Genomic DNA, 18,372 nt, shown 5'->3' with positions numbered 1-18,372 from the left:
TGAACGCTGCACACAGGTCTGGAAGCCTAATTTTAAGAAAGATGTGGATCTCTTGAAATGGATGCAGAGAAAAGCAAACAGATTAGTCAAGGAGTAGAAAGGGTATTTGCACCATAAAAGACCATTTCTGCAAATAGCAGTGTTTGGAAACTAGTCACCTGCATGGAGCCTGACTCCATGCAGGTGAGCCATGTGTTTAAGGCTTTAAATGGATTGAATGAGCTAAATGCTGATGGCCTCCTTACTCTTTCTTAGGCAACACACATAAGGAGACATAATCTTAAATTGAAAAAGGATGGCTATAGGGATGTACGAAAATTTACTTTCAAAATAATTGATGGTTGGAACGAACTACCATCTGACATTGTGGAGTGAAAGTTCAAATAAATTTAAGGAAGAATTAAATGCTAGAGGAGATGGGAAAATAGGGTGGATAGTTTTTTTTTTGGCTGATGCTGTTATAAGCTTACTTTCTCTTGCATCATTTGCCACTTACTGATACTAAATGGGTAGTTAGAATTGTTGAGAGCACTGAAAGGAAAAGTAAGTTTCTTGTTTTTTTTTTTTTTTTTTTTTTTAGAAAATAGCTTAGAATGAACTCTCAAACTGATACTTGGGAAAGAAGTCTGCAGACAAATATTCTTATATATATATATTTTTTTTTTCTAAACTCACCTGCCTGTGTGGTTTATTAAAAAAAATAGTGAAGAAACTAAAATTACATGAATTAAGTATGTTAATAATCCTTCACATAAAACTTCTAGCAAACCTATCACAATATGGCAGCTTAAAAATTTCAAATTTTCTACTCACATACTCGAGATGCATCATTGGAACTGCTCTAAACTACTACTTTCTCCACACTGTTTTAAACTAACTGACTGTGTGAAAATCCATTGTCAGGAGTTTTCTTCATTAATTTTTTAAAAAATTTGGGATTTCTTAAAAAATAGTTTTATTAAATGGGATTTATTAAAAAATAGTTTCTTCACAATTTTTGAATAAATCCCATGGACCAGAGGTGAGTTTTGATATAAAAAAAAAAAAAAAAAAATTAGCATAGCTAATATATTAAGAATGTCATAATTTAAAGAAACTTTAGGCTAAAGCTATAAAGAAATTGTTTCTGCAGACAAGCTGAAATTACTGAGGGAACATTTTTGTTAGGATTGACTACCATAAACTGGATCTGTACAAAAGTTAATTTCTGTAGCAGTACTGATAAATTTTAGATTACCAGGTTAAATAACATGGTGTTATTTAGCTCATTGTTATTCTTTAAAATAATTTTTTTTATATATATAAAACAGTATTCTTCCTATTTTAACCTAATTACTTGACCAGTATCTATGATGCCAGTAATTCTGCAAATAATTTCTCTTTGTCACTTGAGGTACCTTTGCAGTGAAAAATGCTGTTTTTACAGTTCACCTAAATATCAGTTTCTGTCAGTTTGGATAGGGCATTTTGTAGTCTAGCAGCACCCCAAGTGCCATGGCACCCTAGTTGATGTTCACTGATTATGCCAGTGTGGAATGAATGCATTCTTTGTAGTTTGTTGTTTAAATAAAATGTGTTATAGTAACGATGATTTCTTCTATGTGATTTGAAAAGTTTGTAATTTGACATGTGTTTCTAGCACAAGTTTCCGAGTTCTTTCTCCTTTTTTTATAGTTAAAGGTTTCTCTCTATCTAAGCATTCATCGCATTTGCACATTATATGTTGTTACATCAGCAGTAAACATTTGTTTCTCTCTTTAATGGTAAACCCCTAAGCCAAGATAGAATGTCCCTTGTAGTTAAATGTGTTAGTTTTGAAACTCTTATTTTGCAGAAATTGTTATTGTGTAAGCAACAAAAAAAAAAACCAAAATAAAAAACCAAAAAAAACTGTTATATGTACAAGATGCAGCTAAAATGAAACAAGAATCATTGCTTACCAGTGCCGTACTACTGTGCATGTCAACAATGTTCATACATGCTGTAGCTTAATTTTTCCTGTACAGATCAGTTTTTGTTTCATTGCAGTTGGTTATGTTTTGATTGAACTGTGCCTCTTTAAGTGAATCAGTATTTTAACCCTTTGGCAGAAAAAATGAGTGATTGTAATTTAGAGCAAAAAATTGTTATTAAAGTTTTAATGAAACTCAGTAAGAATGGTACAGAAACTTATGATCAGTATGATCCCTAAACCAAGCGCCAGAGCATGCAGTGACAAACTCCCTTTTCTCCTCATTTAAAGAAAGCAAGAATGTTTCTATTGCATATCAAGTCCATGCTTGTCGTTTTCTTTGATTCTCATGGTATTATTCATCATGAATTTGTCCTGCCAAATCAGGCTATTAATCTAACACTGTACATTGAGATTTTGGGAATACTTTGTGAAAAAATTCGAAAGACATGGCCTAATTTATGGCTAGACAAATGGGTTTTGCATCATGGCATTGTTATGTCATTCCTCTGTCACAGTGAGAGAGTTTTTAACAAAAAAAAAATCACAACATTGGACACCCACCTTATTTGCCACATCTGGTGCTGTGCAATTTTTTTCTGTTCCCAAAAATTAAAATCCACCTCAAAGGAAAACGATTTGAGGACTTAACAGACAAACACAACACAGCAATTAAAGGCAGTATCTTCTGAGGACTTCAGCTGCTGTTTTAGATCCTGGAAATCATGAATGGAGCACTGAATAGGCATGCCTGAAGACTACTTTGAAGGGGATAAACATTGAAATTGTTATATTTAAAATAATAAATGATTTTAAAATTTTTTCATGTTTATTTTTAGCTGCACCTTGCTCATTGTGGTAAATGAAGTGTGAAATGATCCAATACTGTTGTTTGCTATGCTAAAATTATATTGTGCAGTTGCTGAAAGAAAACATGCTTTCTTGGCTTAGAGATTTACTGTTAAACTGAGTACATTGGTGCCAACACAGTTGAGAGAGAAACACGATTACTGCTGACATAACTGTGCAAATGCAGAAAATGCTTAGAACATAAATAAATGGAGAGACACCTTTAACTGTAAAAATTGAGAAAGCCTGTAATTTGACTCGAATGTTAAGCTTATAATTAAATGAGAACGAAGTTTGAAACTTTACTAGAAAGATGATGAAGTGTTCAGTCAGGAACTTTGTTATTGTGGTTACTTAGAAGAAAATTGGTAAAATTACATTTCCTGTTGACCAGGCATTCTGCTTTGTCTTTTCAACAGAAAATTAATGACACATAGTAATGCACAGCATAATTCATAAATAAATTTTTTCACACACATTGCTGCATATGATTTCTATGCATAGAAGCATGAAAATAGAGGTGCATAAATTTATTTTCTAATGGGCAACAGTTCACAGAAGAATTTTTCCTTATGAAGAATATAAGATCTAGTGCTTATAAAGTGTTTGTTCTTTGAACATGACATGTGCTCCATGACAATCATGTTGGTGAAGTGTTCTACTTCAGCAGCTTGCTTATCACAGAAGAAATTGTCCTATGAGCACGTGTTCCTAATGCTAATGAATTGTATTTTAACAGAAAACTCGTACAAGACGTTCAAAATTGTAGTTTAATGTTGCACTTTGCTCACTGTTGCCTTGATAATCTGTTGTCTTGATAATCAAATTCTAAGCAAAGAAAGGTTTAATATGACCTTTTGTAATTATATTGTTTCAGTAAAAATAGTGTTCATTTCACTAATGCTGATGTCCCCCAAGGTTCAGTTCTTTCCCCTACTCTTTACCTCTTGTATATGAATGACCTTCCATTGATGGGAAATCCTATCCCTAGTTTTGCGATGATAGCACATTGCATTCCACTTTCCATTTTGAAAAACCTTGCCGTGCTCAATCAGCTTCCACTTCTTGAATATCTGCTACCAATCCTTTAAATGCCGATCTCCTGGTAATTCTCCAGTGGGGCAAAGACAACTTAGTTGATTTCACTCCTTCTAAAACTCAGTCTTGTCTTATATCTTGCAAAAAGGATTTTTCTGCTCCTATGCTTACCTTTGGTGACACTCCGATTTCTAGGCAAAATGATATATCTCTTTTGGGGATTATCCTGACTTCTAATTTCTCTTGGCATAAGCACATTACAAATATTGCTTCTTCTGTATCTAACAAACTTAGTTTTCTCTTTCACTCTTGGCGTTACTTTTCTTCCAAACAGCTGTTCATTCTGTACCAATTGCAAATCTGCTCTACCATGGAATATTGTTCCCACATCTGGGGCGGTGCTTCCAAAACCTCTATTAGGTTTCTAGATTCCATTCTGAAGAGGGCAGTTAGGTTAATTAATGACTCCTCTCTAACAGAGTCTCTCCACTCTCTGTCTTATAGACATACTGTTTCTGCTGTATGCCTTTTCTACAGATACTTCCATGGGCGCACGGTTCTTCTGAATTGGCTTCTATAATTCCTGCTCTCTCTTTCAAAACAGTCCGAACGCATGTCGCCACCTTCCAACATCCATTTACTGTCCGACTTCAAACTCACAGAACCAACTTTTCATCTTCCTCGTTTATTCATTCAACTGCCTTTTTTTTTTTTTTTTTTTTTTTTCTTTTCTGGAAAACCTTTCTTCACACGTATTTCCTGAAAATTACAGTCTACAGAAATTCAAGTCTAATGTCAACAAATATCTTCTTTCGTCTTCTCAACCTCCAACCCAAGCACGGTACTAAGTACTATAGGTTCTAATACCTCTCGTTTGTGGTTTTCATAAAAAAAAAAAAAAATCTGGTATGTTCTTCTCTTTGCATTTATATATGTGAAGAATTCCTTATCCCCCCTCTCTTTGCCAGCAATTTCTCATAATCTGCCTTTGCCAGCCTAACCTTTTCTGTGGCATTATTACAGATTAATTTGTAGCTGTTATAGGCTTCAGTACTTTTTATTGCTCTGTAACTTTTCCATACTGTCTTTTTCTGCTCAAGTAATCTCGCATTGTCATTATTCATCCAACTTTGAATCCTCCTCATGGAGTATTTTTTTAATGGTATATAAGCATTCAAGGCTTCTGTGATTAATGTTTTAAAGGTACCATAGTTCAATTGTATTCGCTCTCTGCGAGATATTTACCCAGTTAATAGAGGCCATGTAGCACCGTAAACCATTGAAATTTCCTTTCCTGAAGTTATAACCCATTCCTTTGCCTTCAACTACTGCTACCTCTCGCTTCATTGTCCACTGTAGAACTCCGTGATCACTTCCTGCTACTGGTTCCTGTACTGTCAGCCCCTATTATGTCATCTGGTTCATGGGTGATGATGAGGTCTAGAGTATTGTTTTCCCTAGTACTTTCTCTGACATATTGATACAAATAGCAATCATCTAGTTGATTTAAAAATTTTGTCCTCCATGTGGCGTTTCCCTCCCATTTGCTCCAGTCAGTTAGAGGCAAATTAAAATCACTCATAATAAGATACTGATGCTTACTTGCCCATTCCATTTGCATGTAGAAGCTCTTATCATAATCTTCACAATCACCTGACCTGCAGATTACTCCCACTCTCATTATACCTTTGCTTCCAACTATCTCACACCATACAGATTCTGTATTAGCATGTGAAACATCTGAATCTGGGAAGGCTTTCATTGCGCTCAGGTTGCTTTTGATAAGAAGCATGACCCCCACCACCTCTTCTATTTTCTCTATCCTTCCTAAATACATTGTACATACCATACTGAAACTCGTCATCCCCTATCTCTTGGTGGCACTACATTTCCATAAGCCCTATTATGTTAGTGTTAACTTAGTTTTCATTCATTTTATTGACAACACTTCTGAAATTACTGTACAGACAATTGAGACTTATTGTTCTTGTATAGTTAGCTACCGTGACACACCCCTTAAAGTTATTTAAGTTTGCTTCCCTGGTATTAACTGTCTGCTCATTTGAAACGTTTCTGCCCTCAGAACATCTTGCTAATATGGTCTGTTGTGGTAACAAACAAGAACTCTTGAGGTATATGCAAGTATTAATTTGACCAATATTATCAGTTAAATGCATATCTATATTACCCTTTACTCCCCAAACTAGCAGTTTCCCCCTGCCTTTAATGTATCCTCAATAATACTGGCAAAAACTCTTGCACCATCTTTGTTTAAATGTATCCTGTCTCTACAAAACAGATTCCTTCTGTCTACAAGTGTGGGGCAAGCTGATAGAAATCCCCCCCCCAAAGCCTTGCACGGTCCTTCAAGTCTTGAGTTAATTCACAAGGCTTTCAGCATATAATCCCTCCAATCATGCCTGGGTGCAGACACATAGACATTGTGGCCTAACTCGCGGCATTTCTTCTTCATGGGCCTATATTTGGCTAAGAAGTCATCAGATCATGTATGCTTAATGTCATTAGTCCTCACATGAATAATAATATTCTCTTTACCCCCCTTAAAATCTGACAATCTCTTGGTGACATCATTAATAGTTGCTTCTGGCAGACATAGCCTGGTTCTAGTCCACCTATCCTTATTACAAGAAATATTTCCTGTTTTCCTGACAATGGAGTCCCCTAATAAAACTGTCCTTTCGAACAAGACCAGCATCCGTTTTTTCAATGACTCAAGTTGTCTAGCAATGCACCAAATTTTAAGTTCAGTACACTCCTTGCAACGGTGACAAAGAAAAGGATCTCCAAGTGAGCTAGGATTATCTACTAGGTCGACCTTGGAATACATGCCACAGGTTCTTCAAGGGATAAAATCCTGACTCACCCGGGAATCACCATCGGCTATTTCCATATGAGTCATGGTACCCTCTGACAAAGTGTTCAAGGCAGATCTTGTAATAACCATTATAAAATTTACTAATTATTAATAAAAGAAACTTTCAAATAATTATATTTATAATATTAAAAAAATCAAACTATTACAGGATAATAAAAAAACTTATTAAAATAAACTTTACAATATACTAAATAACCTCTGAAATTCTGCTGTAATCCTCTCTTATCTATGAAGAGCTCTAATGGGCACATCTGCTTGCCACAAATGAATGAATTAAGGGGAATAAACCAATGGATTTCTCTCAACTTGAGTTTTAGTGCTGTGATGGGACAGGCATGGCTTTGAAATGGATGTTGATTGGTATTATTAGAGTAATACTTGGGTATACACTAACGAGCACAAGATGATTCAAATCATACTACTGAACAAAAGTTAAGATTCTAATGTCTTTATTTAGTGGTAAAATATTTTGTATTACTGTTCAGAGGTTGCATAATTTAAGTATTTTGAATTAGGCAGTCTCTCGGGCAGAGTTGTAGACATTTTTCTGTATATTACAAGCTGCTTTGCCATTAACTCAAAATCGCCAACTTATTTTACAAGAAATAAAATTCAACCTAGTGAAATGTGAGATAACCAAAACAGTACAATTTGTAAACCATACAAGTTGTTTGTTTGTTATTTGGATTTTAGGAGCATTAGCAACTAAGGCTATATTGCTCCAGGTATATGCAGTGGTCATTCCCTGACCTTTCTGCATCCTCAATATTTGGTGGTCACTGGCTTGAACCCCGGTCTAATCAAGAAGCGTGTGCTACCCACTGCTGCTCTTGCCCACCTGGCTATTGGAGGCGCCCTATACAAGTTCATCAAACAAAAATTTTTTTTGACTTGCTTTGTTTTTCTGAGTTACTTAATTTCCCCTTTTTGCTATTATTGTTGTTGCCATACTTTGCTAAAAAAAAAAAAAAAATTTAAAATTGTTACTTATTTATTTTTAGGTTCCATCTTCCATAAATTTATGTATGGCTATGAATTTAATCCACGTCTTGCAGATATTGATGTAAAGATTTTGTGCCATAGGATTGGGCTGATAGGCTGGGTATGTATGTTTATTGTTATTTAATGCCATCACTTAAAATGATTAAAACTACCCTAAATACCCAGACCACATTTAAAAACAAATGTTTTGAAAAGAAAGTAAAAATGTTGACATTTTTATAACAAAGTTTATTTAATAAGAAATTTCTTTTTCTTTGCATTGATTTAATTTTTCAATATATATATATATATATAATATTATACAGTTTTCATGTCAGCAGAATTTAGCTAATTTTCCAAATATATGTGCAAGTGATGCAATACACACATCACTTGTCCGTAATGATGTGATGTAGAGACAGAATAAGATAGCCTATCAGTTAGTGTTAAGTTTTCATAATGCCTACTGTGTTTCATCTTGGCTGTTTGAACTATGATTTTTAAAAAATGCATTAAAAAGGAAGTAAGTTACTTTTATTACTTACCATATTGTTCATGGATATGTGCATAATAATTATTTCTGTTATATTGCAGGCAGTTGTAATGAAATGACAGATACAATCTGTCTACGTATTCAGTGATAAAATCTGGTCTCCTGTGACAGTTCAGTAGTAGATGGCTTCTTGACTAGTGGGTGGAATTAAGAACATAAAGTGTCAATAGTGTTTTGGTATAATATTAAAATATTAAAACCCATGACACCTTCAGCACTTTAGTCCTTTTACTTTGAACTTCGTAGCCACTCTGCCAAGACCTCACTAGCTGGGAATGGATGTTACCAAAGGTTTAGTGAAAAGGCAGTCCAATGATGAAAAAACTAAATATCCTGTTGCCATACCATAGGCATTGTCTTGGGCTTCATCTTCGAAATGATCGTCTGGGTGGTGGTATCCTCTGAAAATAAATAACAGTAGTCTTCTGTACTGGAGAAGCATTATTTATTTGAAGTAGTGCAATACCACTATCTCGTTGTGAAGGCAACCACAATATGAGATACAATTAAAACGATGCCTTCTACGTTACTTATGTAGTTCAAATTTATGGGTTAACTATGGTGTATTTACACCGATACTACAGTTAATTACCAAAACCCGTAAGAATTATGCCTTGTGCATTTCATTTTCAAATATCTATTTATGTATTGTAAATATTGATAGTTGTGTTGTCATCTTGTGATTTTAAGAAGGCATTTTCATGTTGCTTCTATTAAAACTTGTCTACTCTTAGTTGGAAAGAAGGATAAAAGATGGCAGTATGTACTGGAAGAATTTCAAGACAATTCTTACATAAATGGACATAGCTGTTTGAAATGTATTAATGAATTTCAGGATAATTTTTCTTTAAAAGCAGTAATATCCTCTGTATCTGTTTGTGTCGTAAATACTGGCAGTTGTGTTGTCATTCTCCAATTTTTGAAGGTATTTTAATGCTGCTTCTATTAAAACATGTCTACTATTATTTAGAAATAACTAAATGCACAAGGCATAATACGTTAAGAGTTTATTATCTATATAATATTGGTGTATAGATACACCATAGACAACTCTTAAGAAACTACGAAGTAATTGTTGTAGGCATCATTTGCTCTGTTTCTCACATTGTGCTCTGCCTTCATGACGAGTTGCCATGATATTGCACTACCTCGAATAAGTAACGCTTCACTAATAGAGAAGACTATTGTTACTTATTCTCGGTGAGTACCACCACAACCCAGACGGCACCGTTTCAAGGCTATTAGCCTATCATCAGTGGATGGGCAGGTACCCTGGTATTGCAGACATGACGACCCAGTTGTGAAAATAATCACACAATATGAGAGATGCCAAAAGATGTATATGACAATATTTAAAAATATTGAAACAGTGCCGTCTGGGTGGTGGTACTCACCGAGAATAAGTAACAATAGTCTTCTCTATTAGTGAAGCTTTACTTATTCGATGTAGTGCAATATCATGGCAACTCGTCGTGAAGGCAGAGCACAATGAGAAACAGAGCAAATGATGCCTACAACAACTACTTCGTAGTTTCTTAAGGGTTGTCTATGGTGTATCTATACACCGATATTATATAGATAATAAACTATTATTTAGAAACACAGGTAAAAGATGGCAGCAGGCACTGGAAGAATTTCAAGACAATTCATGCATAAATGAACACATCTATTTGGAATGTACTTAATGAATTTCAAAAACATTCGAAACACTTTTATTCCTGAAAAGATTAAATAAGTATTTATATTATCTTGTAAATATCATGAAGATTAGCTTATCTTTAAGTGTATTTATTCAGTTTCATTAAACCAAAGATAAAACATAATCACTATGTGAGTTTCGTGTATTATTTTACTTAAGAAGTTAAAAAAGCTGAAATTAAAAAGTATTGCTTGTAAATTAATAAGCCGAAATTAAAAAGTATTGCTTGTAAATTAATAAGCTTACTTAATAGTATTGATGGAATAGTTATTTATATAAACAAAAAGAAAGGAAACTATAAAATATATTTTGATATCTGATAACTGTTTGATATCTGTTTAACTTTTGGTATTTAACTTATTTAAATTTAATTTTGATGAAATTGAGAAATTAGTAGTTGTATAATCTTGTTTAGTTTTTTTTTTTTAAAGTAAACATATTTGTTTTTCAAAAGGTTGCATTGAATATATGCTTAGTGTTTAAGAACTACTTGGATCACTATGACATCAGTACTCCCTTGTTAGTGACAGCTTCATTACAGCTGCTGTATGTTGCAAATAAGATGTGGAATGAGGTAAGCATTTTTACTTAATTTTTAATTTATTGATTTAATTTTTTTTTTTTTTTTTGTTGTTGAGAATTGGAATAGCATTTCAACTAGTTATGTAATGGTAAGATCTGGAATAACCAAAGTTTTTTAAATGGCAAGTTTCCACCTTGAGATGGAAACCTGTGTAGAGATATAAACACTTTTCATATTATAATGTAAGTGGTTTAAACATTCATATTAGATAGTAACTATTACTTTACGGAGGACAGTTCCTTTCAACTAAATATTTCAGTGTCCTTATTATTATTTATTTATTTTTCCAAATATTCTTTTCAGTAGTTTATAAGGAAGGACACAGTAAGTTGTGATCAATGTGTAAATACAAGATAACGTGAAGCACTGAACTAGAAACATTAGAAATTAAACCACAACTGAAATTTGAAGGATGTCATTCTAAAGTAGAAAAGGGTTAATTCAAATTCTTGAATTCTCAGTGCGGTTAATTCAAATTCTTGAATTAACCACACTGAGACACCTTTAAATGTTAAAAAAGCACAGTGTCCACAAATGATTACATTTTGTTACAAAAATTTTATTATTATTGGGAGGTTAACAAAATTTAACCAAATTGTACGCTAATATTAAAAGTTTTTATCAATACATAAGGACTTTAAAGAACTTCAACATGAGCACCTTTTGTGGCATGTAGAATATCAAGGCAATATTCAATCTTTCTCCATAAATTTTCTAACATCTGTGAGGTGATACATTTGACTGCACGTGTAATCTGCTCTCGTAATGTTTCAATATCTGGAACAGCTGTCTCATACACCAAGTCTTTAACATATCCCCAAAGAAAGAAATCCAGTGGGGTTATGTCGGGTGACCCAGGGGGCTACGAAATTGGCCCATTCCTGCCCATTCAACGGTTTGGAAATGTCTTATCCAAGGTGTCATGAACAACTTGAGCCCAATGAGCGGGTGCTCCATCCAGCTGAAAGATAACAGTAGGGTGCCTCTGTTCCAATTGGGGTATAGCATAATTAATGAGCATGTCTAAAAACATGTGTGCATTAATTGTGTTTTCGTGGAAGAAGAAAAGTCCAAAAATGTAATCATGTAATAGGGCACACCACACATCGATTTTGGGACTATTACAAATATGCTCTCTTACCACAGGTGGATTTTCGGATCCCCAAATATGCATATTGTGTCTATTGACTACACCACTAACATGAACTGAAGCCTCATTCAAAAAACAAATGTTCTTCAAAAACTGATTATTCTCGTCAATTTTATTCAATATGTGGTTAGCAAATTCCACGTTTACAATGATCATTTGGTTTCAACTGTTGAAGTATCTGAACTTTATAGGCATATAGCTTTAGACGTTTCCATAACACTTTGTGCACTGTAGACTTTGGTACTTGTAACTGTCGTGAAGCTTGTCGCACGGATGTACTAGGTGATCATGTAATAGCATCTTGAATTGCACCCACTGTTTCTTCGGAAATGGATGATCTGCGAATGCTTTTCCCTTTCTCAACTGACTCAGTTGCCAAAAACCTTTCCACCCACGATTTAATAAGCTTTACATATGGAGGATTTCTACTGTACTTGGCTCTAAACATTCTCTGCACAGTCACAGAAGATTTTGTTTCAGCTAACCAAACAACACACTGAGCTTTCTCTTGTACAGACAGCATCTTGAATGAATAGATGTACAGTGCTACTAGCAGCAACAGCAGTAACCTTAACTCACTGGGCTTAAAACTCTATAATTGTATTGATGTATCGATAAAAACTTTTAATATTAGCGTACAATTTGATTAAATTTTGTTAACCTCTGAATAGTAATAAAATTTTTGTAGCAAAATGTAATCAGGGTAATCATTTGTGGACACTCTGTATACGTTTTTAGATTCGTTTTTGTGTTTTTGACTCATCTCTCAGTGTCTCATTGTGATTAATTCAAGAATTTGGTGTATTTATTCTTTACTCGGCCTTGTAATTGCATAAAAGTATCGGTAAAGGTTTCCACGTGTTTCAACTCCGCTACGTTTGTAATTTTCCCGCCATTGTGATATGATAGTTGTATGCCGTACTAGATAGCGTTAGTTGAACTTCGTTAGCAGTTAAATTGTATGTTTAAATAAATACATATAACGACTTAGATTACAAACGTAATATAATTAATTATATTTAACATAATTAATAACATAACATAATTAATTATAATTAATTAATAAATTAATAGAATCATGACTCAGACCAGAGCAGCAAAGCAAAAGGCTCAAGCTAATGGAAGCGCTGTGGCTCAGAGCAGAACTGAGGGGTGCAATTGTCCTCTGACTCACAGCCTTATAAAATGCACTGTTTGCTTGATGTTTGCAGAGCAATCGGGTACGGGACATGATACTGCCAAGGGGGATGTCTTTGTGTGTGCGCGATGCAAGGAGTGTATCGATATCAGGCAACAACTCGGCGTTCTTGTGGGCCTATATGAGAGCTTGAAGGACAGGGTGGATGCCCTCGAAGAAACTAAATTGAGGGGCCCATCAAGCTCTCAGCTGCCCACATCAACGCCAGAGCTTGCACTTGGGCATCGCGTGACACAGAGACAACCCCCAAGGCAGAATGCGCTGGTCCCGAAGGAACTAGTAGTTGTTGGTGACTCTATTGTCAGGGAAACGGGGAACATGCTTTGTAAAAAAGATAGGTGGAACAGGACCAGGGTATATCTGCCAGGGGCAAAGGTTGATGACGTTGTAGAGCGAATATCATCTTTTAAGGGCACAAAAGGTGATATAGTTGTACACGTTGGCACTAATAATATTAAGGGTAGGAGACCGGCAGAATTACTTAACAAGTACAGGTCACTGTTGAACAAAAGCCGAGAATTAGGGTTGAATTTGAAAGTGTCTGCAATTCTGGCCAGACACGATAGGAGGGAGTATATGATGAGAGCCTTGTCGATCAATTCGGCCCTGGAAAGATTGTGCAAGGCTCAAGGGGTAGAATTTTTTTCAGCCTGGACTGTACTTGTTAATAGGAGAGATTGCTTCTACAGGGATGGGATACACTTAAATAGAAAGGGTGCAAGAATATTTGCTGATGCTATCGAGGCAGTGTTAGGTGGGTCGGAAAACTGCTAGCTTGGGGGGAGACAAAGACCAATAGATTGACAGTAGCCACTGGCAGAGGTGAAACAGATTCTTGCACTGCTTCTATTAGAATGAGCAGAAGCCTGAAAAACAAGATGCATGGTATTTCAGAGACTGCTGGGAGCCATTGCGGTACAAGTAAACACATGGGTTGTGTTAGGGTAGCTAAGAATAGAAACAGGTGCAGGTATACTTGCGTGTACACCAATGCTAGGAGTTTAGTAAATAAATTTGATGAATTTGAGGTATTGCTCAAAACATCAAAGGCAGATATTGTTGGGATATCAGAGACGTGGTGTCACACAGATATAAGGGATGCAGAACTGCAATTTGGGGAGTACAACATCTACAGAAAGGATAGACAGGATAGGAAGGGGGGAGGGGTTATGCTATTAGTTAAGAAACACATAAAAACCAAGGAAGTGAAGCCAGTCGACATCGCTGGACAGTGCAGTGTTGAGTCAGTTTGGTGTGACATAAGCATTGGGAGATCAAAATTGAGAGTAGGAGTGTGCTATAGGCCTAATGACTCTGATGAGTATAATAAGGAACTGTACAGGGAAATAGAGTGGGCCAGTAAATCAGAGAGTCTTATAATGGGAGATTTTAATTTCCCAGATATTGACTGGAATTTGGGGGCTGGTTACTCACACACTAGCAGGGCTTTTGTGGAATTGTTGGATGATTGTTTTCTACATCAGCATGTTCGAGAGGCAACTAGAGGGAGTAATACTCTTGATTTGATTATCAGCAGTGATTCTTCATGCATTAAGAATCTGCAGATAAATGAACCACTAGGTGGCAGTGATCACAGTGTGCTGAAGTGGGATTTACTGAAAGAGGTAACTACCATTAGGGGTAAAGGGAAGGGTTATTGCTTCCGTAAAGGCGACTACGATGGACTGAGACAGTATTTAAATTCTATACAGTGGGACCAACTGATGATGTTACCAACAGCAAATTCAAAATGGGAAGCATTCAAAGAACTTATCTTGGAAGCTACTAGGCTTTACATACCAACTAAGAAATATTGTTCAAGGTTTAGGCCAAAATGGATGTCAGATGAACTAATGAGGCATATGGCAGAGAAGAAAAATGCATGGGATACATATAAATTAACACATGACACAGAAGCCTATGATAGATACAAGTTGATATGCAACCAAGTTACAAAGGAGGTTAGGCAGGCGAAGGCAGATTACGAGAAATCCTTGGCAAGGGATGCAAAGAAAAACAGCAAAGAGTTCTTTACTTATGTAAACTCTAGAAGGAAGGGGATGAATCAGATTGGTCCACTTGATATCGATGGGTCAACTGTTGATGATCCTGCTCAGGTAGCTAACAAACTGAATGAATATTTTGCATCGACATTCACACATGAGGAGTTATTCAGTGAGGGGAATGCCAGAGGTGTATTCAACTCTGGCAGTAAGCTAGAGAATCTTGAAATAACTGGGAGTAAAGTGGAGGAGAAACTGTTGAAGATAAACACAAGAAAGGCACCCGGGGTGGATGGGATCTATCCAGTTATATTAAAGGAGGCAGCAAAGGAAGTAAGCAAACCCTTAGCCATAATTATGAGAGCTTCCTTGGACTCAGGGGAGGTACCCATAGACTGGAAATGTGCAAATGTGACCCCAATTCACAAAGGAGGATCAAAGGCTGACACAAGTAATTATAGACCTGTGAGCTTAACTTCTGTTCCAGGAAAATTAATGGAGGCACTGGTTAAAGAAGCACTGCAGGATCATTTAGACAAGACTTCAGTTATAGCTCAGACACAGCATGGTTTTGTTAAGGGGAAGTCTTGCCTGACCAACTTGATTGGATACTATGATGCAGTCACAAAAGAACTGGATGCAGGGAATAACTTTGATATTATATACTTGGATCTTAGAAAGGCTTTTGATACTGTTGCACATGGAAGACTGCTACACAAATTGGAGCAGTGTGACATTGGAGGCAAATTGCTGCTATGGATAAAGGGGTGGTTGAGGGGGAGAAGACAGAGAGTGGTAATCAATGGACACTGCTCATCGTGGACTAATGTTATTAGTGGAGTCCCTCAGGGCCCAGTGTTGGGTCCATTATTGTTTTCTGTATTTATAAATGATATTGATGATGGTATATCAAGCTTAATGTCCAAGTTTGCAGATGATACAAAGGTTGGCAGGGTTGTCAAGGACACTACTGACACTATGCTGCTGCAACAGGATCTGGAAAGGTTGAGCAGATGGGCTGAGAGGTGGCAAATGAAGTTTAACATTGACAAATGTAAAGTACTACACATGGGAAACAGCAACCCCAGAGCAACGTATCAACTCTGTGGTACTACACTGACAGTAGTAGAGAATGAAAGGGACTTGGGGGTGATTGTGCAGGCAGATATGAAGTTCTCTGAGCAGTACAGACGGGCTGCAAGAGTAGCTCATGGAGTATTGTCAATGATATACAGGAATTTTTCCAGCAGGGATAAGGAGGTGATTATTCCATTGTATAAGGCGATGGTCAGGCCACACCTAGAGTACTGTATACAGGTCTGGAGGCCTCATTTCAAGAAGGATGTAGAGCTGCTGGAACGAGTACAGAGAAAAGCAACAAGATTAATGAATGGAACAAAGGGGTGCTCTTACGAAGAAAGGCTTAAGTTTTGCAAATTACAGTGTCTGGAGACTAGGCACCAGCGAGGTGATCTGATAGAGGTGTATAAAGCCTTGAATGGGGCGCCTCCGTAGCCAGGTGGGAAGGAGCAGCACACGCTTCTTGATTAGACCGGGGTTCGAGCCCGTCACCACCAAATACGGAGAATGTGGAAGGTCAGGAATGACCACCGCATATTCACCGAGCAATATGGCCTTAGTTGCTAATGCTCCTAAAAACCAAAATAAATAAATAGCCTTGAATGGTTTAAGCATGCTCAATGCTGATGGGATTCTTCCTCTAGCTCAGAAAAATCACCTGAGAGGGCATAAATTCAAATTGAGGAAAGACAGATGTAGGATAGACGTGCGGAAATTTGCCTTTAGCCAGCGGGTGGTTGGTTGGTGGAACAGACTGCCATCCCTTGTGGTGGAGGTTGATAGCCTAAATAAGTTTAAGGCTCAGCTGGACAGGTATTTTGAACGAACAGAGGGGTGAAGTGGAAGTGGGTTTTTTTTTTTTTTCCTTTGGCTGATGCTGCATAAGCTTGCTTTCTTGCATCAAATGCCTCTACTAATGCTAATGCTAATGTTAATTTGAATAACGGGGAATGAACCAGTGAGTTTCTTAGTATGTGTGCATGTTCTCATTTTGTCACTGCGGTTTTGAGGTTAAGTCGAACCTTGAACATGTGCATTTAACATTGGATCTCGATTAGTCAGACTGTAAACCAGTGATATGCAACTATGGATGAGGGAACTGGATATTTTCTTACATGATGAAAAATAGAAATTTTTATTTGAAACTTTAAAATTGTATTTATGTTAGTAAAGTATGCAAAATTTTTTTATGAATTAATAAAAACTTATAATAAAATTTATTAATGAGATTGTTGAGCTTGCATAGAGAAGGCTAAACCTTTTAAATCTGCTTAAATATTAGTTGCTGCTAATTGTATGATTGAGCTGAGAATGTCATTTGTAAGCCAGTGCAATGAACTGACTTGTCCATTTTCATTAGAGAGAGAAAGCTTGTTCATGTAATGTAGATTGGGATATTTGATCTGTGGGAGGCATTTGTAAAAATTAAATTGCTCACTGTGAATTTTAATTTCAGTTCATCATTATAGTGGAGGTCAATCAGTTCAAGTTGTCAGTTTGGTTTGCTTCTTCATATGAAGCTTCAAAAGAATTGGTAAAGTCTTGAACAATATCTTATTTCACTTAAAATCTTTGTTCAAACAACTGCTGAAGTTTTTTGATGTAACTGATCACTACTATTTTTCGTAATTGTTTAAATATTTTCTGGCAATTTGGAAAGTGGCAAGTGTTGTTATTTGAAAGTTTGGACTGAAATAGCGATAATTTCATTTGAAAATCTGATACGTCACTTTTAAGTTTGGTTATAAGTTGACCTTTTCCTTGAAGTCTCTTATTCAGTTCATTTAAATGACCAGATATGTCCATCAAGAATGCCAGTTTGCAAACCCAATTTTCATCTTCAGAGTGATCCACTCTTTGTCCTTTATCAATAAGAAACACTTTTATTTCTTCAAACAGCAACAGAAACCATTGTAAAACTTTACCTCTGCTAAGCCAGAATACTTCGTTATAGTATGCAATGTCACTATATTCTCTTTCGATATCATTGAGAAACTCCTTGAATTGTCTGTTTTTTAACCCTCATGACCTAATAAAATTTGATTGAATAATACATTGATAGTGTATTTATTTTGTCTGAAGACCTAGCTTTTTCATATGATCATGAAGAAGAGACACCATACCACTTTTAGAGCCAATCATAGAGAGTGCACCGTTGGTAGTTATTCTCACAAGTTCAGATAATTCCAAATCATACTTCTTTAGAAAAGAGTCCCTCTACTTTCTTCACTGCCTCTCTTAATATAACTGGATAGATTCCATCCACCCTAGGTGCCTTTCTTATGTTTAACTTCAACAATTTCTCTGCCACTTTTTTCTCAGTTATTACAAAATTATTTAGCTACCTGTTAGAGCTTGATAAATTTCTGGTATCCCTTTCCCTAAAGAATT

The 18,372-nt window shown here is 35.9% G+C and overlaps 1 protein-coding gene across 1 annotated transcript in view; it reads left to right on the top strand.

Moving 5' to 3' along the window:
- Positions 1-18,372, top strand: part of LOC150084603 (delta(14)-sterol reductase TM7SF2-like) — a 152,102-nt gene that overhangs the window by 69,395 nt on the left and 64,335 nt on the right. The window contains exons 6-7 of the mRNA XM_090376303.1: positions 7,736-7,836; positions 10,422-10,541. Coding sequence (XP_090232429.1) covers positions 7,736-7,836; positions 10,422-10,541 — 221 coding nt within the window. The remainder of the gene's footprint in view (positions 1-7,735; positions 7,837-10,421; positions 10,542-18,372) is intronic.

Source organism: Mastigoproctus giganteus, chromosome 6 (assembly GCF_048544385.1).
Source record: "Mastigoproctus giganteus isolate SK-2022 chromosome 6, ASM4854438v1, whole genome shotgun sequence".
Lineage (NCBI taxonomy): Eukaryota > Metazoa > Arthropoda > Arachnida > Uropygi > Thelyphonidae > Mastigoproctus > Mastigoproctus giganteus.
The sequence above is the reverse complement of the archived record's forward strand: the minus strand, read 5'-3'. Positions and strand labels throughout refer to the sequence as shown.